This window comes from Oryx dammah, unplaced genomic scaffold (genome assembly GCF_014754425.2).
Source record: "Oryx dammah isolate SB20612 unplaced genomic scaffold, SCBI_Odam_1.1 HiC_scaffold_17, whole genome shotgun sequence".
NCBI lineage: Eukaryota > Metazoa > Chordata > Mammalia > Artiodactyla > Bovidae > Oryx > Oryx dammah.
In genome coordinates, this window is record NW_024070201.1 from 63099535 (window position 1) to 63124276 (window position 24742).

Here is a 24742-nt window from a genome sequence, read left to right on the forward strand (position 1 = left end):
TCTGCGTTGGTCATGGTTTATTTCATCAGGAGAGTTTGAGTATACTTGATTTGAACTTTACAACTGATCCCACTATAACATGACTGCTCTACGTCACAATATAGGGAAATCTGTACAGCATAAAGAGGAAATCTATAAAATTGATTTGACATTAGCATTGAGTGGCAATCTGGTCTTAACTTTTCAACCAAATTTATGTTACCAATATTAAAATAAGAAAATGCTCATTCTATAATTTAGTGGAAATTTTCCAATGGGTTCTATTATCACCAACAACTTTGATGACTAATAGGAATTCTCTGGGAGTATATACAAAAAAAAAGATTAATTCAAAGGGAAATATTTTGCCATTAAGGGGTTTAGAAATAAACATAAAAAACATTCATGGGACTTCTTGTGTGGTTCAGATTCCTCGCTTCCACTCCAGGAAGTGAGGATTCGATCCATGGATTCAATCCCTGAACTAGGACCCCATATGCACGATAGCGCAGCCAAAAAACCCCAAACACATTCATTACAAAATTTTTATTCCATTGCACTGTCATTTAAGATTAGAAGAATGTGAGCAAATATCACCCAGTGTCAGAAGATCTGCATTGTTTAGTGACAAATCAATATTTTCATAGACATTTTCAGTTCATTTTAAAAAGGTCATGTCATTTATGTAGTAATTAAGATAAGCTTTATCTGTCTATGGCTCAGACGGTAAAGCATCTGTCTACAATGTGGGAGACCTGGGTTCTATTCCTGGGTCAGGAAGATCCCCTGGAGAAGGAAATGGCAATCCACTCCAGTACTATTGCCTGGAAAATCCCATGGACGGAGGAGCTTGGTAGGCTACAGTCCATGGGGTCGCAAAGAGTCAGACACAACTGAGCGACTTCACTTTCCTTTTTCCTTTCTCTATATAGTAAACTTCCATTTACTTATACAATTCCATTTTCTCCAGCGGGAAGCTGTGCTGGGTCCAGCCCTACTTGCTTCATTGATACAGCAACATCAAACAAATAGTCATAACACTCACACCTGTTTAAAAAAGTAAAAAGCAAAAAGCATTAAAAGTGTTTAGTTAAGGGTTCTCTACTTCTAATAATCACATTTTTCCTCTGCATCAAATGAACCCTGTTCCTAGTAATTCCCCCCTCTCAATTCTATGCAAAGGGTTTCTTATTTTGTCTCTAACATTATTAAAAAAAGGAATCACACCATATCATGCCACCATATCATATACTTCTCAGGAAATAAAAGAGTTTAAAATATACTACTTACCTAAATTTAAATTTTTTATTATGTGCCATTTTTGTAAATAAATGTAGCAAATCATCCTAGCCCTCAACTGAGAGAACAAGAGCTGTTGCTCCTTCTTTATATCAAAGAGCACAGTAACTTGCCAAACAACAGCTGACCTGAAAATTATTTCTTAACAAAAGAATATATAATACAAATAACACTAGAAATAATAATGATAAACTATGAAATTGGTTTAAATTCAGATTAAACCAATTTGACCAGTGACACACCAAAAAAAAATCATACCAGTAAAAGAAGACCTGAAAGCTAATCCAGTCCTATCTACTCCTTTTACAGGAGCAGAGCCAGGGGTAGTCCTCCAACTAAAGGGTGACTGGCCCTGATGTTCCTTGGTTTACACTTACATGGTTTTAGCCTTCTCCCACGTCTCTCCCCAGACGTAGACTCCATGCCGTCTGACTAGCACTGCACAGGAGTCTGGGTAATCATGCATTGCCCGAGCCATGCGGTCTTTGAGGTCTTTCTCCTCAGGTGTGTTCTCAATAATAGGTACTACTAACATATCATCGTATCTGTAAGACAAAACATGCTCCTTTTTAAAACAAAAGTATTCCTATATAAAACTGATCACTTTTTCAAATAATAAGCTAGACATTCTCTTTATATCCGAGAAGCCACTCCAAATTATGAACAAGATGTTGCATGTCAGTCTGTGTATCCTGCATGAACAACTATATCAAAATACGCCTTGGGAATCTGGCAGGCATTGTTCTAATCCTAAGTAGAAGTGGCAGAAATCTGTACAAGACACCAAAACCTAACAAAGAAATAATCAAGATCATACAAGTATTTCCATGAAGCATAGAGAATCATAGTGTTTTGAACATAGGAAGGATTAACAACTGAACTACTTAAAGCAGAAATTTCCCAACAGTACAAAATCATTTTATTCTATCTCTGCAGGGCCCGCAAGTGTCTTGGATAGGCAAATAAATACATGTGTGGTTTATGGTCCTGGGATAGCAAAAACCTTTTGAGTAAACCATTAAGGGTATGATTAACATTTTTAGAACGTTCTCAAATCTGTGATATTAGGACTTATTTTTACCTTATTTTTAGTAAGTACATGTGATGAAATAAAAATATGCATTTTTTATTTTTTGTTTCTGTAATAATACTCAAGCAAATAATTTGTCACTGGTAAAGTTACCACTATTTCTGAGGTCATTTACAACCAATCAAAACTCAGACATATTTTCCTTGTAATATGAACTTCTCTTGCCTTGTTAATGTATCATCTGCTTTTTCACCTCCTCTGTAATGGCTACAGTTAACCAAAATAAGTTATATCAATAAACTATCAGAAATTACTACTTTAGGGAAGGTACAGAATAAATAGCAGTCATGTGATAGAGAACTTGGCCAATCATTACCATTAACACCCATTATTTCACTTAAGTAAAACAGAGGTAATTATAAAATATCCTTAAACATGGAAGGAAAAATTGCTAGTCCCAAGTCTTTCCTAGTATTGGCCATGAAAACCACAAACTTATATTTTCCTCTACCATACACCAAACAGTCAGAAATAGCACCAGGTGCAAAATAATTCCACAGTAAAAGAAAACCTGAAAGCTAATCCAGTCTGATCTACTCCTTTTACAGGAGCAGAGCCAGGGGTAGTCCTCCAACTAAACAGCGTTCTTTTCACCCTTCCATAGGCATTCGCCTTCAAAATGGAGGACAGTTACATTTAACATGGTTACCTCCCCAATAAGAATTAGGCATTTGAAAGTTATCATTATTTTTAAGATGCACTTAAAATTTTTAAAAAGTAGAGTAGAAAATGTAAAAACCTCATCCTTTTTCCTACTTCATCCAGCTTTTTTTGCCCCTTCTTTTGACTGGATACTTAGGATTCTACCCAAAACCTGATTAAGTACCACTGCCCAGGAGCTGTGATAATCACCCTGTTACTGATTTCCCAGCCAGGCTCAAACAGAATTGCAAAAATATCTCAAAATACTTTGTACTCTTTAAGTTCTGAAACATTCAACATAATATATAAAAAGTATATACACTGTGATGCATAACAAATGGCATCTTTGCATTCACGTCATTCTTTTTTCCACAAATTCCAAAGACTCTCTGCTGGGCTTTGCTCCTATACCCACCGTTTCACACGTTCTTCTGACCTATGTTTATTTCTTCACTGAAGCAATCAAATGCCGATGAAACTGGTAACACACAAATGCCTCTCCTTCAAGACCCAGACGTGGAAAAGGTAGTATGCGGCTATGCTTTAGTATGTACACTTTCATAATTTAAATATTTAACTTCTGTAAGTAGGTGTTTCCCAGTGCTGAGGAATGCTTTAGGCACACAATAAATATTAACTAAAATCAAGTCAAATGAACTTCTCAGCACACTAGTTTAAACACGTACTGTCTATTACGTGCAGTAACGGTAACATACTGGTGTAAGAACACTTTAGTGAAACCGGCACCCTTTTCTTCTCAACAAGCCAAAGTGGATTCAGCCCCTTTAGGAAATTAAGAAGGGTGAAGGTTCAGGAACAAGAATGCCCAAACATTTAGATGAAATGCTGAGCCTGTCCCTGAGTCCCAGGAACATATTTCTTCGTGTCACTATATTCTAGATTGATGAATAATTGCCACATTTTTGTGGGCTGGTAGATTTAGCTGATTTTGTCTAAAGGGCCTCTGTTCTATATTATCTATGCCCCTTTCCACACTGAAAAATATAAGCATATGGAGATCTAAATTAAAATAATTATAAAATTTTTTTAATGAAAATTTTACAGAAATACTACATGAAATCCAAAGGAAGCATAAACTTTAGTCAGAGCTGAAACTTCCTGAAGACAAAGTGAAGGTGAGGCGTGCTTATTCTCGGGTTGTTTCAATAGAGGAACACAGTCTTTCCATCTCTACAGAAATCTCAGCCGAGTCCTTTTCTTTTTACTCCAACAAACATTTCGTTATTCATGTTGGCAATAATTTACCAAGGCTGGGTTGGGAATGGGCAGAAGGAAGGGAGGCATCTAATTTGTGTCACTGAGAATAGATCTGGAAGTATAATATTAAGTAGGGTAATAACACTGCATTAAATACTTTAAAATATCAGGATCCCGTTTATCACAAGAAGGAGAAATACTGTTCAAATTATTTAAGCAGAAAAAAAAGAGGGGGGCCGGGAATACCTGTAATACCCTCCCGAGGTACATTTCTTTATTCCTTTGATCATCTCTTGATGTGTAATTTTAAACTCCTTTCCTGGGAAGACAAGGGTGGCCATAACAGCGGCTTTAGAATGGGTATGGATCACAGCGCCTGCTTCTGGAGTGCGGTGGGGGGAAGAATACAGTCACATGCTCAGTGAAAAGTGAATTACGCTTTTTAAAGAGTTTATATATATATATATATATATATACACACACATATACACATACATATATTTACATATGGCTATGGACTTGGTTTTTTTGGCATCGAATAATAAGCTGGCAGTGGGTGGGAGAGGAGGAAGGGAGGTAGGAAAGAGAAGAGTCAGAAAGAAAAAAGAAGAAGCATTCAACTTTATCCAGCAAGTGGACGATGCGCGCAATACTTCATACGTTATGCTCAAAAACATGTTTTAGATGGTCTAAAGTACAGCTATTATAATAATAGAGATCATTATCACAATACTATGACCACTCAATTAGGGATTCCTACGTCTCCTTTAAAGATGTTTTCTCTTTGTATCATCACAACAACCATCTCTCCCATTTAACAGTCAAGGCTCAGAGATTGTTAAATAACTTATTCACGGTTCTTTAACTACACTGTCCGACTTTAGACAGTAGTTGAAAACTTGGGATTTGAACCCAGGCCAGTCTGACCCTTGATCAAGATAGGCTTTCTAGTGTAGGCCACATCTTGGTGACATAAGGGATGACTGGGATTTTAAGATATAGATGCAATGGGTTTACCTAAAAAAGAATTTGTACTCTATAAAACTCAGTAATGGCTATTTTTGCAGCTGGAAGTTTATTTAGCTTTTTTGCTAGGAAAGATTCTTCAGGCTGGCAGAATCTGCTGTTGAAGTTTCATCCTGTCAATAGTAGCTGGTAATGTCTGGGGACAGAACATAGCATGATTATTCACTGTATACTGATTTCACTCAGGGGCTATACTAAAGAATGGTCTTTATGACTTCATTGCAATGACTCAGTCAGTACTTCAGTTATACTTTCTTAGTTTTACATTGTCCTTTAGGTTCAACCTTTCTAGGTTAGTTTTCTACCACAATTTCTGGGAATTACTGATAAAATGAGTCATACTTTTGTCATACAGTAAATTTTGCAAAAAAGAGAGGACCACTCCCACTGAAGTGAAGAAAAGACCATGATTTTCCCTCCTTTGTAGTTTGATTAATTTCTACTACAAGTTTGCAGAGGTATCACTCTAAACTAAGAGCAGGAATTGGATTGTATATGTAATAGTTGGTTAATCTGACAATCTAGTGGAGTCATACTCATCTAGATTGGAATTCTGGCCCCCCCAATACTCACTAGCTGCTTATTTTGGGAAAACCCTCCCACAGCCTCTGTTCTCTCATGTACACAATGAAGTACTAATGGACCTTTCACAGAGCGGTGTGAGGACTAAATCAGTGAACACGTTTAGAATTCTTGCACAAAGCAGGTATTTAAGAAATTTGAATTACAACAATAATTGCCATTATTTAGGGGGGAGTTTTATTGTTTAGTCACTGAGTCATGTCTGACTCTTTAACAGTCCCATGGAGTATAGCCTGCCAGGACTATAGTCCATGGGATTTTCCAGGGAAGAATATTGGACTGGGTTGCCATTTCCTTCTCCAGGGGTCTTCCCTACCCACGGACTGAACTTGTATCTCCTGCAAAAGCAGGAGGATTCTTTATCACTGAGCCAAACAGGAGAGCCCACTTAGGGGAGCCTACTCTGCAAATATTCGTTATGTTGAGCACATTTTCCACCAACCTCTCATTGTGTAAGCATTCATGAAAAGAGGAGTACACTGGCTTTTTTTAAGATTCTTAGATGGTGGAGGCCCACTTATGTCCTTTTCATTGATGTCACAAACAAACATGTCTTCAGGCTATTTAGAGAAGAAAAAAGAAAAGAAAAGGCTCATAAACATCAATGAGAAATGTCTTCTTTCTTGTTTGTCTATAGTGTATATATACAGTGTTAATATATGTGTAACTCATTTTAAATATTTATATAGTTTCTCACTCAAAAATATATAACCATTCTGAGAAATAACAAAATGTTTTCTACTAACCAAAATAATCTCAGGTAAAAAAAAAATCCACCTTTAGAATTTGAAGAAAAAAACTGATATGGAAAATTTAATATGCAAGTATAAGGTTATTTCATTAATTTAATTTCTCAGTTTTGCCATGTAATTTCACAACTATATTTCAGAGAGACTATATAATCACTATTTTAGGATGGGTATTATAATTTTTTCATATTTCATAATATAAGAGGGAAAATAGAGAATAAAATTTTCTTATTCCTTGAGAATCTTACCTGGTACTCAGAAATGCTAATCTCGATGAGGCACATTATTTTTTAAGTTCTAAGGAATTATGTAGATCCACAGGTTTTTCCTAGTAACACTTGTATATTTCTGACTTGTAACTTTCATTTGCCAGAGTTTATTATAAACTACCATATAAATTCTTTATTAATGAAGCATTATGTCTTAGAGAGAATTAAGTATTATGTACTTGTTTTAACTCTATTCTGGGTATTATTCTAGCGTTAATACAGAAGGGGTCCTCTCAAAATTTTGAAACAAAGTTTTATAACTTTAGAAGAGCTTTGCCATTATTAAATATGAGTCAATTTGGTTCATTTGGTCCAATCTGATTAACCTATTAGCCTGATAAAGATGGTGTTATAATGCTGCAGTTATAATCATCTTTTACTATGATTTAAGACTGTACTATTCACTTTTGCCCTGTAGAGGCAGAAAGAAAGTTTAAGACACCTGGTGACATGCAGGATCATTACCACCTTAAAAAAATTTAGTACTTAACAAATGTTTGTTGATTAGTTATTTAAATTATCACAATATAATTTCCCTTCAAAACTAACATTTCTTTTAATATTAATTCCATTTCACAAAACAATAATCAGGTAGAGAAAAGCAGACATTTAGGTTTAAGAAGGATCCCTTTACCATACCTGAATCCGTTCCTTTTGCACTCCTGAAGGAGCAATGTAGATTTCATTGCTGGTGATACAAAATATAGAAATTGGTATTTATTTAACTCTATTGTTCTGCTTTTGCAAAAAAGAAAAGTGTATCCTTGCAGTCCAATCGTTAATCATCTTTATAAATCAAGTCATACAAATAGCAGCTTTATTCAATTAATGGAATAGGTTGTATAGAAAGAACAGCAAGCTACTTTAATGTCTTTATAACGCTGGTGACACAGTAAAATGTTGATAGATGCTTCTGTCTTCTACATTTTCATATAAAGTTCTTTATTTCTTTTTATGGTGCAAAATTAATGGTAACCAGGCTTTCATCTAGTTAGGATAAATACAAATCTGAAAACACAAGTCTTTAGCATCTTTAAGCGTCAATAAGCAGAGTTGATCTTGCTAGACATGGAACACAGTAATTCTAAAATCCAATCAGAGGAAAATATGCTCACTCAAAGTCTTGCAAGGAATCGGGTTTCATTTTGTTGTTTGAAATGCTCTTATTACAAAACATGAAGTTCAGAGACCTCTGCTGGATGGCTGGTTAAATTACAGCTTTAACCCTGGGCTACTTTTTGGGGTGGAACTGTATGCTTCCTAGTTGAAAAACACTTCTATCTTGTTAAAATACATGGTAACAAAGCTAAAACAATTGCAGAAAGTTAAAAGTGTAAAAGGTGCGGTTACATCTGGAGATGTCTGTTATACAGCACTTGTGCTAAGGGAGGATGCTACAGCATTACCACAAGGTGCTTTCAAATTTGACTTGGAAATTACTTTCAAAATCTCCTCTAAATTCTCTCCACCCTCAACAAAGATCCTCTGGCTCCTGTATCAGTTTCAGTTGCTGCCAGAGGGTGTTGAAGAGCTGCCACATAATGCAAATGAAGGAAATATCAGCACCTGCATGCTCCAGCTTCGGCCACTGAGGCATGGACTAGGGACACTAAATCAATATTAACTGTTGCTGGAGACTCCCAGGGCTTCCTAGGTGACACTAGTGGTAAAGAACCCGCCTGCCAATGCAGGAGATGTATGAGACATGGGTTCAACCCCTGGGTAGGGAAGATCCCCTGGAGGAGGCCATGGCAACCCACTCCAGTATTCTTACCTACAGAATCGCATGGATAGAGGAGCCTGGCAGGCTATAGCCCACAGAGTTGCAAAGGATCGGACAGGACTGAAGCAACTTAGCATGAACAGACAAAAGAGACTCACAGACTTAGAGAATGAACTAATGGTTGCTGGGGGTAAGGATGGGGGAAAGGATAGTTAGGGAGTTTGGACATGTACACACTACTGTATTTGAAATGGATAACCGACAAGAACCTACTGTGTAGCACATGGATCTCTGCTCAATGCTATGTGGCAGCCTGGAGGGGAGGGGAGTTTGAAGGAGAACGGATACATGTATATGTACGGATGAATCTATCTGCTGTCCACCTTAAACTATTACAACATTGTCAATTGGCTATACTCCAATATAAAATAAAGAGTTTAAAAAATATCAACTGTTTCCCACAGAAAATGAGGATTACTGGCTATATTGCATCAAGCTGCTGAAGTAGGGGTTACAAATAAACCTACAGACTTAAAACCGACAAAACGTAAGGAAGCTGCTTTAAGGTCTACTCATAAATTAAGGTCTAGAAAACAAATGCCGGATAGGAAAGTGAAAGTGTTAGTTGATCAGTTGTGTCCGACTCTTTGTGATCCCACGAAACCATAGCCCACCAGGCTCCTCTGTCCATGTAATTCTCCAGACAAGAATACTGGAGTGGGTAGCCATTCCCTTCTCCAGGGGAATCTTCTTAACCCAGGGATCAAATCCAGGTCTTTAGCACTACAGGCTAACTCTTTACTATCTGAGTCACCAGGGAAGCCCAAAATGCCTGATACAGGGAGTGAAATCCAAAGCACAGTAAGCTTTGTTCAAACATTCATTTTCACAGAGTAGTTACTGCTTTAGAACTTTGTTGCCTAAGAAAATCATAGAGCGGCATTCCTCTGGAACCAGTGGCAATGCATAGGGATCATACTGTCAAAAAGGACCCCTTATAAATACCAGAGATCCAAATCTTTTGTCCTCATGTAACATGAAGAACATGAAAGAGACTTTGGAATCATGTGTGGTACGTAGTCCAATCACCTCTGCTGATAAGTGGACTTGTAGGTCTTCTCATGGGGGAAGATATTTATGCAGCCCCGGGAAAAGACCCAGATAAAGTTAACAACAGTCTGCTGTAAATAAGCCCTCAGTAGTGAAATGGCAACCCACTCCAGTGTTCTTGCCTGGAGAATCCTAGGGACGGGGGAGCCTGGTGAGCTGCCGTCTATGGGGTCGCATAGAGTCCGACATGGCTGAAGCGACTTAGCAGCAGCAGCAGCAGCAGTGAAAGCATGGAATCCTAACCACTGGACCACCAGGGAATTCCCTGGTATGCTAAATCTGTTTTTATTACTACTTTTGTAAAATAGAAATCAGTTTAGATTTTGGTCAATTCTGATAAACGATTAGCTAAATATATTTTAGAAAAAAAAAAAATATTTACACCTACAAGGAAGGAGATATCTGGATAAAAATACAGAGATGATAGAGCTTTTATTTGGGGAAGGACAAATGCTAAAGACTAAAAGTAAAGTATTTCTTGGGACTGTAAGCCACAAACAGAAAGCATGTTGAGTTTCCAGGCATTACGTTTGGGAATTTATTTTCACCACACTCCCTGCTCTTTCACTCTGTGGTGAGCAGGGGGACAAACCGCAAGGGTTCCCAATACATGTACATGTACTGCTTCTACTCGTATTTACTTGAAAAAAATCCTTTAAATCTTACTATGCTTCAATTATATTGTCTACAATATGGGTTTATTAATTTTAATTTTAGTAGCATACAACAGGATTTAATGTTTCTGACACATAAAAACATTATGCTGTGAAAATACGAAATGTTAAAAGTGAAAGGTTGGAGCCCAACCTAAACACAATGGCTGCTAAGTATCCTGGAATAGCCGTGACTATTGTTATTTTCTTGGTCCTCCATTTCTTCCTTCTGATTTAACACTCATCTGTGTCTTAAGCTGTCTTTTCTTGTTTGGCACCACACATCAGGAGCATATAAACTGGACTGAGAGCAGCCAAACCTTGGAAATGTAAATAATTTCATTTTCTCCAAAGGCTTACTGCCACATTTACTATGGATACATAATCTATTGGGTTTGTCCTTCATGACAAATATATCTGCTCTGAAGCATCAGAAAAAAACTTTCATTAACATGAGAATATTAATATCATTGATAAAATCATTGATACGGGTCTACAAAGTCATTTAAATATTAGGGAGAAAATTCAACATTTTACTACAAATTACCCATTTTACTCTATGAAGCACAAATTTAGTAAGATCCCAAATGCAGTGACATATAATTGTGGCTGTTTTCACCTGTGACCTGCAGGCGGCGCTCCTCACCAATTAAGAATCTAATAACAGGCATTTTACAAATACAATTCAACTTCCCTACAAATTGACTGTAATGTTACAAAGTCAATTAATTTTAAAATGCGCCCCTCAGGGCTTTAGCATAACCATACACAATTTTAGTGAATGGTTCTACATTTTAATTACAGTCTTATATCTTTATGATAAAAAAAATTTCTTCTTGAGATCTGCAATGGCCCCTTGCTTACATTCTATTTTTAATTTTGCTATTTTTTTTTTAAAGAGCCAATTGGAAACAGTTATTTTAATTCAGTTTGGTAGAAAGCTCTGTTTCTTACATATGTACGTGTGTGTACGTGTTGTGTCCGACTCTTTGTGACCTCATGGACTGTAGCCCACCAAGCTCCTCTGTCCATGAAATTTTCCAGGAAAGAATACTGGACTGGGTTGCCATTTCCTATTAGTGGGGATCTTCCTGACCCAGGGATCGTTAGATATGGGTTACCGTATCTACTGTGTCTCTTGAATTGGCAGGCAGATTTTTTTTTTTTTTTACCACTGCACTGCCTCTTTGTGTGTGCGCACTCAGTCATGTCCAACTCTTTGTGGCCCCATGGACTGTAGGCTGCCAGGCTCCTCTGTCCATGGAATTTGTGGGCTGCAATCTGCCAGGCTCTTCTGTCTATGGAATCTTCAGGCAAGAAATACTGGAGTGGTTTGCCATTTCCTACTCCAGGGGATCTTCTCGACCCAGGGATCGAACCTGAGTCTCATGCATTGGCAAGTGGATTCTTCACCACTGTGCCCACCTGGGAAGCCCTTATTCGTACATGTACAAACTAGTATTTCTGACAAAGCAATTAAAAAGCAGGTTACTAAAGGCAAGGTTTAGAATATGATTATAAATAATACAGTTCAAAAACAAAATTACTAGGACTCAACTCCTAAATGAAAAAATGAAACAATTATAATAACAACAAATGTTGTTATAGGACTTTGTTGTGAACACGTCAATTTGAAAGTTTTGGCAAAATACACTGAAAACCTGTGAAATACCGACTGACACATTAGCACCGGGTTGATGGTAAGAGGACCCATGTAATGGAGGTACCACGTACTACATGGAACAGGACCTTTGCAGACCAAGAGCCTCCCTACATATGAACTCTGACAGCTGTTGAGTAAGGCCTCTCCTGCCGTTTCCCACAGTTTAATTATATTTTATGGGTTTCTTGGTAATTTGAAGCAGATGAAGTTTCAATGGCATCATCTTGTGGTATGCCACAAAGTCCCTTTAGTCCAAAATGTTCTGATTATAGAAACTCCCCTGGTGGTTCAGTGATTAAGAAGCCATGCTTCCAATGCAAGGGGCAAGAGTTCAATTCCTAGTTGGGGAACTAAGAGAACTGCATGTTGCGAGGCCAAAAAAAACAAAGTTTACTGATTACATTTTACATTCCATTCTTTTCTAAACAATGCAGCCTCCTTGGGGGTGTTACTCTGTATATTCAATATCACATAACTATTGCCGTAGTCCAATTCTGTTAAACAAAGTTAATTAGGATAAAGAAATAAATCAAGTTACTCAATTTAATATTCAGCCTCCAGACAATTAATATTCCTAAAACATTTCAGGAGGAAAAATATTAATCCTGTTCCAGAAACAATTAAGGGAATGAGATTCTACAACCTTTATTTTCATTGTAAGTAGGTTACTTATTTTTTCATCCTCTTAAAGGAATGGCACTGAATAAATCTAATGAACAATTAAATACGATTTATTCCTTCTACTTGAAGTCAAATACCTCTTGTTTTGTCCTGTGAGCAACATGGACCCACAGGTATAAGTCCATTAACAACGATACATATAGTTAGAAAGGCATATTGCCTTTTTTTTACTCAAAATGTAATTTTTAGGATTTTTGGATGGTTAACAATCTGTATCTAAGTGACTCTGAAATATGTATCTGAACCTTCGTAACTAATCCTGTCTACCCAGAAGGGATCCTTTATAGTTCCAGACAAGAACATATCTAGCAGCATGTTAGTTGGGACCAAATTATCTGGATTACAAATTGTGGTTCTTAAGTCCACAGGTATTTATTATATATGCAACATCTAGAGCACACTTACTCCATTCGGTTATGCAAATACCTATTTCTCTATTTAGAAACTAACTACCTTGAGTACCATGAGAAACTGATCATCAGCTGTTCTTTGACATAATACATATTAGGCTCTTGGTGGTCTACTTATATGGAGAATCAGCCAGAAACTTACCCATGCTTCAGGCTAATTCCTCCTCCAGTCCCAGTGACCCAGCCCAAATGGTAGAACTGCTTGCAAAGCTCTGGGATCAGGTATCTTGGATGTTCCTTGTCCTTAAAAAGAAGATAATGATTTCTAAATAGACATTATTTTATCAAGTAACTATTACAGTAAGTTACTTAGTATCTTACTATAATATATATAATATATACTTACATACTTACTATAATATATACTATATAATATATACTTAGTACAATATATACTGCTGTTGCTACTGCTAAGTCACTTCAGTCGTGTCCAACTCTGTGCGACCCCATAGACGGCAGCCCACCAGGCTCCCCCATCCCTGGGATTCTCCAGGCAAGAACACTGGAGTGGGTTGCCATTTCCTTCTCTAATGCATGAAAGTGAAAAGTCAAAGTGAAGTCGCTCAGTCATGTCCGACTCTTTGAGACCCCATGGACTGCAGCCCACCAGGCTCCTCCGTCCATGGGATTTTCCAGGCAAGAGTACTGGAGTGGGGTGCCATTGCCTTCTCTGATAATATATACTAGATATCTCTAGTAAAAAACCAATTTAAGGAAGTTTAAGAATATCTACCATATAGAGGATACTGTGAGAGAGAAAATTATTACAAAATATACTTTGTTTTTAATGTTTGGAAAGTAGATCTGCCATACTGTTTGGCAACCTAGAATCATTCAGTTAGGGGCCACATAGTCCAATACTATGGAACAAGTTATAACAATGAGGTGGGGAAATACCATATTATATTGCGAAGTGTCTTACTGAAATGGTTGAAACAAAATAGAATCTAGTGCTGAAAGAGGCACACTTCAGTCTACCCAGAAGATTTCTTTAAACAAAGCATCTTATTTAAAACACCTTATTAAGGCATGATGTACATGATATATACTATGATAGTTATTTTTTCATCTTCTCTGTGTTGGTTCAATTTTTTTTTCCTTAAAAAATGTCCTTTTTCCATAGTAACTATACTGTTTTCTATTATTACAAAATCAATGTATACTCATTATGGAATATAAGTCAAGAAAATGACATAAAAAGCACTCAGAAGCAATCATAAGTAATATTTTCTAGGCCCCATTCTATGAAGATATATGTTGGGATAACATCTTACTGTTTAAGATGTTATAGAAGTAATATATGAGATATAATTGACATATAACATTATGTTTCAGATGTACAACATGATGATTCCACATTTATATAGATGGTGAAATTATCAGTACAATAAATCTAGCTGAAATAAAAGCCCCACTTTTATATATGTCTGGTGATTATTTGCTTAGAAAAAGAAAATAAAACATTTCCCCCATTTTGGTAAAGCTAAAATAAATGAAAACAAAAACAATAATAAAGAAATACCATTAATTCCATTTTGGCAGTAATGATTTACAACCCTTACCTTGAAAACAACTAAAGCAGCTGAATTATTTTAAAAAACACTTCAAAATATATTGCTTAGCTGGCTGGAAAATAAGGTTTCATGGGGGCCATTGAAGAAAAGAGTGAGTCTACCTGGGAGAGAAGTGAGCTCCTATAACTTCCTTGAAGGCACCTGCAAAACTCTGGTGACCTAGTGCTTCAATTTTGATAGCTATGCAAGTCACTAGAAGCACAAGATAAAACCTCAGGTTTGCCCCAAATGGGGCATCCAATAGAAAATCCTTACATACACAGGGGACCCCAAGGGACTATACTCTCCAGATTAAAGTGAACAAGAAATAGATGCACTGTGCAGCAAAGCACAGTCAGCATATCTGCCTATAGAAATCTCAGCACTGGGTAAAGGGGAAAGAACAGCTTTGAGTCCAAAGAGGGGTTATTATTGAACAGACTACATTTTTAGCTACTTATATGGGTATTTGAAATTATGGTATTTTCCCATATTCACTGTTAATATTATACATATTATTTTATTTTAGATAAGTATTGCTAGTGATAATTTGATGGAGCAGACTTAAGAATATAAAATTAAGGATATGGGAAAGCTGACATTTTTTAAAGTTCTGATTCAGCACAGGCTTCGGGGTTAATGGCTTACATGACCCGGGGCCTCAGTTTTGTTGTTGTTTAGTTGCTCAGTCATGTCTGGCTCTTTGGTGACCCCACGCACTATAGCCCACCAGGCTCCTCTGTCCATGGGATTCTCCAGGCAAGAGTACTGGAGTAGGTTGCCATTTCCTTTTCCAGGGGATCTTCCCTACCCAGAGATCAAACTGGTGTCTCCTGCATTGGCAGATGGATTCTTTACCACTGAGCCACCAGGGAAGCCTAGGCCTCAGTTTACTCATACATTAAATGAGAACATGCTGAGGATTAAAATGACATATAATGGATATATCCAATCCCAAAGAAAGACAATGCCAAACAATGTTCAAACTACCACACAAATGCACTCATCTCACACGCTAGCAAAGTAATGCTCAAAATTCTCCAAACCAGGCTTCAACAGTACGTGAACCATGAACTTTCAGATGTTCAAGCTGGATTTAGAAAAGCCAGAGGAACATAAGATCAAACTGCCAACATCCGTTGGATCATAGAAAAAGCAAGAGAGTTCCAGAAAAACATCTATTTCTGCTTTATTGACTATGCCAAAGCCTTTGACTGTGTAGATCACAGCAAACTATGGAAAATTCTTAAAGAGATGGGAATACCAGACCACCTGACCTGCCTCTTGAAAAATCTATATGCAGGTCAAGAAGCAACAGCTAGAACTGGACATGGAAGAACAGACTGGTTCCAAAAAGGGAAAGGAGTACATCAAGGCTGTATACTGTCATCCTGCTTATTTAACTTATATGCAGAGTATATCATGCAAAATGTTGGGCTGGGTGAAGCACAAGCTGGATTCAAGATTGCCAGGAGAAATATCAATAACCTCAGATATGCAGATGACACCACCCTTATGGCAGAAAGTGAAGAGGAACTAAAAGCCTCTTGAAGAAAGTAAAAGAGGAGAGTGAAAAAGTTGGCTTAAAACTCAACATTCAAAAAACGAAGATCACGGCATCCAGTCCCATCACTTCATGGGAAATAGATGGGGAAACAATGGAAACAGTGAGAGACTTTATTTTCTTGGGCTCCAAAATCACTGCAGATGACCAACCTAGACAGCATATTAAAAAGCAGAGACATTACTTTGCCAACAAAGGTCCGTCTGGTCAAAACTGCAAGAGTCAATTCCTAGGCAGATTTATAAGATCCAGGGGTCCTCGAGGAGAGGGGTCTGGAATTCTCAAGGAGAAGGAAAGGACAAACTTTGTGTTTTTTTTTTCCCCCTCTACATTCTTTAGTCACATTAAAAAAATTTTTTTTTCTTTAAGCCTGGAACTGATGATTACACAACTCAGTTTAAACTCTGTCAGTTCAGTTCAGTTCAGTTCAGTCGCTCAGTCGTGTCCGACTCTGCGACCCCATGAATCGCAGCACGCCAGGCCTCCCTGTCCATCACCAACTCCAGGAGTTCTAGGAGTTCTCTGTACTAGGGATTATATAACCATAATGTATCCTGCTTGAGGACAGTTTCTCCTTCCTGAAAACCTTCTGGCTAATCCTGTTATCTTAAAATGGAAATTATGGAAGTGAGTCTAGTAAGATCTTTACAACCTTGAGACATTCTTTTGATTTATAAAAGTTATGACCAACCTAGATAGCATATTCAAAAGCAGAGACATTACTTTGCCAACAAAGGTCAAGGCTATGGTTTTTCCAGTAGTCATGTATGGATGTGAGTTGGACTGTGAAGAAAGCTGAGCGCTGAAGAATTGATGCTTTTGAACTGTCGTGTTGGAGAAGACTCGAGAGTCCCTTGGACTGCAAGGAGATCCAAGCAGTCCATTCTGCAGGAGATCAGCCCTGGGATTTCTTTGGAAGGAATGATGCTAAAGCTGAAACTCCAGTACTTTGGCCACCTCATGAGAAGAGTTGACTCATTGGAAAAGACTCTGATGCTGGGAGGGATTGGGGGTAGGAGGAGAAGGGGATGACAGAGGATGAGATGGCTGGATGGCATCACGGACTCAAGGGACGTGAGTCTGAGTGAACTCCGGGAGTTGGTGATGGACAGGGAGGCCTGGCGTGCTGCAATTCACGGGGTCGCAAAGAGTCGGCCACAACTGAGCGACTGAACTGAACTGAACTGAACAACTCATCAAAGTATATAATTCCCTCATTAACACTAGCAAGGGGGGCACTCTCTGTCCCCCTTCTGATGTCCATGTCAGAAGCTTTCTCGGACCCTTTTCTTACTTTAATAAAACTCTGGTACACAAAAGCTCTTGAGTGATCAAGCCTGGTCCCTAGTCCCGAAGCTAAATCTTCTTCAGAGATCACAAATCCGACATCATCCACCATAAGCTATCAAAGCTATGGTTTTTCCAGTGGTCATGTATGGATGTGAGAGTTGGACTATAAAGAAAGCTGAACAGTGAAGAATTGATGCTTTTGAACTATGATATTGGAGAAGACTTTTGAGAGTCTCTCGGACTGGAAGGAGATCCGACCAATCCATTCTAAAGGAAATCAGGCCTGAATATTCATTGGAGGGACTGAGGTTGAAGCTGAAACTCCAATACTTTGGCCACCTGATATGAAAAACTGACTCACTGGAAAAAAGACCCTGATGCTTGGTAAGATTGAAGGTGTGATGAGAAGGGAATGACAGAGGATGAGATGGTTGGATGTCATCACCGACTCTATGGACATGCGTTTGAGTGAACTCCGGGAGTTGGTGATGGACAGGGAGGCCTGGTGTGCTGCGGTCCATGGAGTCGCAGTGTCGGACATGATTGAGTGATTGACTGAACTGAACTGATAATGGACACAAAGCAGGCAAGTTTTTGAATCAGTATTTCATTTCCCCAATTTTTCAACCTAGTTATTGTTGTGACCCAAGAACGAAAGAGCAGATAAAACCATAGAGGGTCTTGGAATGCAGGACAGAAAAACCAGACCCTTAATCATCCTTCCCTCTCCTGTGTTTTAACTATTAATGGATTTCAGGTCCTCCTGAGCAGTATAGCCTGTCTCCCACCCACCCCACAGGGAGAAGGTATTTGCCTTACTTTTCACCCCACCCAGTATAAGTGCCTCATTCAATCAGCAAATGACCTGCAAGTCCCCTATCCTACTCCTTGTACCCTGGGTATAAAAGTGGACTAAGGACCCTGTTCAGCATCGGTTCTCCCTTGAGCTGGCCTGCTGTTCTAAGAGCGTCTCCCACTCTAATAAACTTTGTATATTTTTATATATTTTATATTTTAGCCTTCATGCTGTCTCATGTCTGGAAATTCTTTTCCAACCCGAGCCCAGACCATGACGGTTATCTTAATGAAATCATCCTCGAATGTTACTGAGGTACCGGCTCACAGCCAGCCATAGCTCTAATCTCCTCCACTTTTTCTTTCAATTTAAGCATAATAGAGGCATGTATTTCTCAGAGGTTTTCCTGGGGGGGAGACTCTCTTACAATCATAAAATAAACACCCGTCAAAGGCATTTTAGCCCATCAGCTAATGAGGGAATCAAAAAGATGGTACAAGTGTGTGTACCAAAGAGAATTCAAAACACAGATACATGAAATAATCAGGAATCCTGGATTTACAAATAAATAATAAAGAGAAACTGGATAATATCCACTACAGCAATTAAGTTGAATCTCTATCAGTTCAGTTCAGTTGCTCAGTCGTGTCTGACTCTTTGCGATCCCATTGACTGCAGCACGCCAGGCCTCCCTGTCCATCACCAACTCCTGGAGCTTACTCAAGCTCATGTTCATTGAGTTAGTGATGCCATCCAACCATCTCATCCTTTATCATCCCCTTCTCTTCTCGCCTTCAATCTTTCCCAGCATCAGGGTCTTTTCAAATGAGTCAGTTCTTCACATTGTGGCCAAAGTATTGGAGTTTCAACTTCAGCATTAGTCCTTCCAATGAATATTCAGGACTGACTTTCCTTCAGCATGGACTGGTTGGATCTCCTTGCAGTCCAAGGGACTCTCAAGAGTCTTCTCCAACACCACAGTTCAAAAACAACTATTCTTCAGTTCTCAGCCTTCTTTATGGCCCAACTCTCACATCCATACATGACCACTAGAAAAACCATAGCTGGGACCAGATGGATCTTTGTCGGCAAAGTAATGTCTGCTTTTTAATATGCTGTCTAGGTTGGTCATAGCTTTTCTTCCAAGGAGCAAGCGTCTTTTAATTTATGGGCTGCAGTCACCATCTGCAGTGATTTTGGAGCCCAAGAAAATAAAGTCTCTCACTGTTTCCATTGTTTCCCCATCTATTTCCCATGAAGTGATGGGACTGGATGCCATGATCTTCGTTTTCTGAATATTGAGTTTTAAGTCAGCTTTTTCACTCCCCTCTTTCACTTTCATCAAGAGGTTCTTTAGTTGCTCTTTGCTTTCTGCCATAAGGGTGGTGTCATCTGCATATCTGAGGTTATTGGTATTTCTCCTGGCAATCTTGATTCCAGCTTGTGCTTCATCCAGCCCAGCATTTTGCATGATGGCCTCTAAATATAAGTTAAATAAGCAAGGTGACAATATACAGCCTTGACGTACTCCTTTCCCAATTTGGAGCCAGTCCACTGTACCGTGTCTGGTTCTAACTGTTGCTTCTTAACTTGCATACAGATTTCTCAGGAGGCAGGTAAGGCTGTCTGGTATTCCCATCTCTTGAAGAATTTTCCACAGTTTGTTGTGCTTTGTTAAATGATTTGATTTCAGCATGTGCTCATTCAAATGCTTTGACATAGGCAATAAAGAAGCAGTAGACGCTTTTCTGGAACTCTCTTGCCTTTTCCATGACCCAACAGATGTTGGCAATTTGATCTCGCCTTCCTCTGCCTTTTCTAAACCTAGCTTGAACATCCGGAAGTTATCGGTTCACTTACTGTTTAAGCGTCTCATTGGAGAGATTAACACACTCCTTCTGAAGGCTGGACATTCCCTTGGAGATTTTTGCAAGACTGAAGACCCATTCACTTTACTTCCCCACTGCATCTCCCTCTCCATTCTGCCTTTCAACTTTGGTTCCTCCTTGCTTCTTTCTCTCTAAACTATGAAAGAACCTGGCATCCAGACCCCAATAAGATGGTTATTTTGAGGTGCTAGCATGCCATCTTCTCAGGCTGCCGTCTCCTGAATTGAAGTCTCTTCCTTGCCTCAACACTTTGTCTCTCAATTCACTGGCCTATTGTGCAGCAAACAGAGTGAGCCTGAACATGGTAACACAAGGAGCCTGGCTTTAACTCTGATATCCACTAGCTGAGTGCCCTATGTAAGTCAGCGACTCTTTCTGGGTATCGAGTTCCTTATATTAATAACCTGGATGAGTGATTCCTAGACTTCTGAATTTCAAGACCAATAGCTTTCGTTGCTGTTGTTCTTTAAATTTTAGGGACTGACATAAGATTGCCAAGTTACAACGTTAGTTATATTTAATCATCATCACATTCTTCAAAAAAGAAAGTGCATGTTTAACATAAAAAGAGTAGGAAGGATAATGTCAGAATAAAAGGTAGTCCTTTAAATTGAATGCAATTAATTTTGTGGAATTCACTTTCCCATCATCCTAGCTTTTCTTACTTTATAATAGTGAAGTGAAGTCACTCTCGTGTTCAACTCTTTGCGACCCCATGGACACCAGGGTCCTCCATCCATGAGATTTTCTAGGCAAGAGTACTGGAGTGGGTTGCCATTTCCTTCTCCAGGGAATTTCTCGACCCAGGGATCGAACCCAGGTCTCCCACAGTGACAGATGCTTTACCGTCTGAGCCACCAGGGAAGTCCAATATAATAGTAGAGTGTAAAGCTCTCACAGACTCATTTTGGCCAGGATGAAGGTTATTTTTCCTTATTTGGCTTCTTTGCCTACAACTTCTCCATTTCCCTCCAGCTTACCCTTCACTCTATTTTTCGTACTAATACACTACTTTGATCACTTAAACTCCCTTCCTCAAATCATTTAATGCTCAGATACCATGTCCTGGGTCTGTTAATTAAGTCCTTCTGCTTTTTTTGCTCCAATTTAACTTTCAAATATTTTTTCATTTTTTTACATAAATCTCTCAGTTCTAGTCCACCTACATAGCAATCAACCTCCAGAATGGCCCTTAATGATGATCCCAGTTTCCTCGTTTCCACATCCTGGTATAGAGTTCCATCCCAAATTGTACCCACTGAGAAGTGATAGTCTGTCACTTCAGATATCAGGTTACTGAAGACTACAGCTTCTGTCTTCTCTGCTCTCCTTTGGATTAGCAGCTGCCATGTTATAGGGTCTTACCTATGCAGCAGGTCACACAAGGAAGAACTGAGGCTTGGGCCAATAAAATGGGAAGAACAGAGGCCTGCCAGTAACTTTGTGAGCCTGAAAGCACATCCTGGCTGCAGTCAAGGTCTGAATGCCTACAGCTCTAGTTAACAGCTTGACTGCCATCTCATGAGAAACTTTAAGCCCTGAGCTAAATTCTCTTGCATTCCTAATTGTCAGAAACTGTGTGAGACAATGATTGTGTGTTACGCCTAAGTTTTGGGATACTTGCTATGCAGCAATAGATGACTCAAGACACATTATCTTGACAGCCAAGAATACATCTTTTTCTCTTTGCACTGTTATTGTTCATGCTGGATCTCCAATTATCCCAACTCTAGCTGTCAAATTCTTGCTTATCAGCCTTCATACCCACTTCCCCCATGATTCTTTGTTTCATCTTCTCAGGCAGAAGTGATCCTTCCTCAAACTCCGTATCATGGCAATTGCCCTTTGTACCTTTTTTGTGTACCTATTGAACAGCCCTCTCATTTATTCACTTAACAAACCTTTACTGAAGGCCCCGAAGAAATAAATATGAGTAAGATGAAATCCTTCCCCTTGAGGGCTCAAACTCTAGTAAAAGTTGCAAAATCACAAAACAACATATAACACAAGATGGTCCAGGGCATTATGCGAGTAGAAGCTACTGCTGGGAGGGAGCAGGAGTTGGGAAAGACCAGAGAGGAAGGATGCTGAGCCAAGTTTTAATAAAGGATGTGGCGGAGTATGCAGGTATGTGAAGAGGAGAAAGAGTGTTTTAGTCAGAGACAACTCTTAAGCACCAGCAACCAGAATTGGTTCTGCAGGATGGAGGCAGATAGGGATAAAGACTGTAAGGGTCTTTCATGCCATGCACTGGGGTTTGGACTATGTTACAGATGGCTGCTAACTGCTGAGTCATTTTAAGTAGAAGATGATTGGATCACATCTTGTTTTTGAAACATTTCTATAGGGGTAGTACAGAAGAAAGGCTGAAGGATGACCAAAGAAGCAAAAGACCAGACCAGACCAGAAGGCTGTGCGAAAGTTTCAAAATGAAATTTTAACGTGTGATGGTGGAGATAGATTTGGAATAAAGTTAAAAAGGATAGGCTTTGGGTGAGAAAACCTAAAAAAATTAGAGGCTTCAAGGAATTCTAAGTTTTCAGTTGGCTGAGTTGCTAAGTGGATAGTGATACCAGTTTTAAGTATTCCTTGCCTGTCTACCACACATGAAGCGCTTCTGGGAATTCAGCCCTGAACAAAACAGAGTCATTGCATTAATGGAATTTATACTCCAGGGATAGTTTTTAAAAAAGCTATGTGGACTGAAGAAAAAAAAAAAAGGCACAGCCTCAAAGTTAAGTTTCAGTTCAGTTCAGTGGCTCAGTCACGTTTGCGACCCCAGGAACCGCAGCATGCCAGACCTCTCTATCCATCATCAACTGCCAGAGTCTACTCAAACCCATGTCCATTGAGTGGGTGATGCCATCCACCAACCATCTCATCCTCTGTCATCCCCTTCTCCTCCAGCCCTCAACCCTTCCCAGCTTAGCATAAAGTTAAGTTTAACTGGGGGCAAAATGAGGACTATAGGCAGGGAGACAGCCTCTCAGTTCTGAGGAACTGATCCAAAGTGGTGAGAAGGGAGGTCAGTAGATAATTTTAGTGAAGGGGAGTTACATGGAATCAAGCCCACATTTTGGCCAAGGTTAATCACCAGGTTGACGCTAGTCACGCGGCACAGATGTTTCAATTATTTTAGTGCTCTTCTAGATAAGAGAAAAATGCAAGAAACTAATACTTATAAAATATTCTCTTGAAAACAACTGTCTGACAGCCTGCTCCGCCAGGTTTTCCTACAGTATCTCATTCCTGATCTCTCTCTACTCCTTTCAGGGTGTGCTGAAAGTCAGTAACTCCAGCAGGTACTGATCTAATCTTTGTAGAAGCAGACAGTGGGAGAGTTTTTAAATGGCAGTGAAATGAGGAATAAACAAACTGTAGTACGTGGGAAGAAGAAAACTAATAAGAGACTTTGCTAATCTGTGTTATGTTACTTATTCACACAAGAATAGTGGTTGCCAAGAATTTCCCAATAAAACCTGCTAGGCTGTGACCCACATTACTACTTTTTAATTGGGACCTTCAGCCCCAAGAGATAATAACAGGAGAAATAAAGGAGCGAGTTTTGCGGGGGCGGGGGGGGGGCTTTCCCTCTCTGCCTCTTAATTAAGCAAGGCTTCTCACGTTGCAATTGTTTATTCCTCTAGATTTCCTCCATACCCAAGGCCAAGCCCTTAATCATCACCCCGAGCACGTGGGTGTTCCAGAATAAAAGGTATGCGCAGCCCGAGGGTGGATTTTCCTCTTCTGCTTAAGGAAAAACCCTTTTTAAGATCATTCCATAATCAATCTAAACCGAGGCAGTCAAAGAGCAACTGCGCAGAGTAAAAGTGCTGGCTACAGTCCGAAGACCTGGCTCCGTGGACGTTTTCCCACTGCCTACTGATCGGCAAACGAAGGGCGCAGGAAAACAGCTGCAGAGCACAGTCCTAGCTCCAGTTCCACTCCAGAGCTTCGAGTTTCCCCGAAGGTCTGCTTTATGTTAAATGGTTTTGAAAAACACATTAAAGACGCCCAATGCTCCCCCTCAGTTATTTTTCCCTTTTCAACGTTTGGTGCCCAGCCCTCGCCGCCGAAAAATCCCAGCGCTGGAAGCAGAGCTCGCCGAGTAGGCCAGGGCCTCAGGTCCACACGCGGGGAGCAAGGGGCGGCGCACGGTGGTCGCGTCCGGTGCGGCCCAAAACCCCACCCGGCCGGCGCCTCGCTTCCGCCGCCGCCTCGCCTCCTGGGAATAAAGGCCACCGGCGGCCCCGCCCCTACCTGCGCGCGGCACTGCCGTGAACAACAGTCTCCCTCTGGAGCGTGAGAGCCAGACATGGCCGGGACTGGCAGTACCTGCGCCTGGCAACCTTCGCACGGCTCGAGGGCTCCCGGCGCTTCGCCTGGGCCAACGCAACGAGGCCCGAACTAAAATCAGGCGGCTCTGAGGGCAGCCTGGGGGCGGGGCGGACAAGATGAAAGGCGGGTCTGAGAGGGCCTCTCTGACCCAACCGCGCAGCCGCCTGGTTGGGAGGCGGGGCCAACCAGGTTGGAGGCGGGGCTAGAACTCGACTCAG

At 39.7% G+C, this 24742-nt stretch overlaps 1 protein-coding gene across 2 annotated transcripts; it reads right to left on the reverse strand.

Moving 5' to 3' along the window:
• LOC120876873 (APAF1 interacting protein) lies at nt 1-24633 on the reverse strand. Of its 2 annotated transcripts, none has more exons than XM_040258998.1 (7): nt 24447-24633; nt 13237-13337; nt 7494-7542; nt 6279-6396; nt 4475-4610; nt 1656-1823; nt 1-1026 (listed from the first exon to the last, which is right to left on the reverse strand). In XM_040258998.1, exons 1-7 carry the CDS (start codon nt 24501-24503, stop codon nt 927-929), a joined length of 729 nt encoding a protein of 242 aa, XP_040114932.1. In that variant the 5' UTR covers nt 24504-24633; the 3' UTR covers nt 1-926. The 2 variants fall into 2 exon arrangements, with proteins under 2 accessions (XP_040114932.1, XP_040114933.1); XM_040258999.1 differs by having other exon boundaries at nt 4475-4547; nt 24447-24625.
• Between the last annotated feature and the right edge of the window lie 109 nt (nt 24634-24742).

Bases quoted from the DNA above. Each gene is read 5' to 3' on its own strand.
- LOC120876873 (XM_040258998.1), bottom strand. From the start codon at position 24,503: ATGTCTGGCTCTCACGCTCCAGAGGGAGACTGTTGTTCACGGCAGTGC. The intron at 7,543-13,236 runs GTAAGTTTCTGG...TTGTATCACCAG, and splicing joins GGAATTAGCCTGAAGCATGG to CAATGAAATCTACATTGCTC. The intron at 1,824-4,474 runs GTATTCCCGGCC...TTTGTCTTACAG, and splicing joins ACCTCGGGAGGGTATTACAG to ATACGATGATATGTTAGTAG.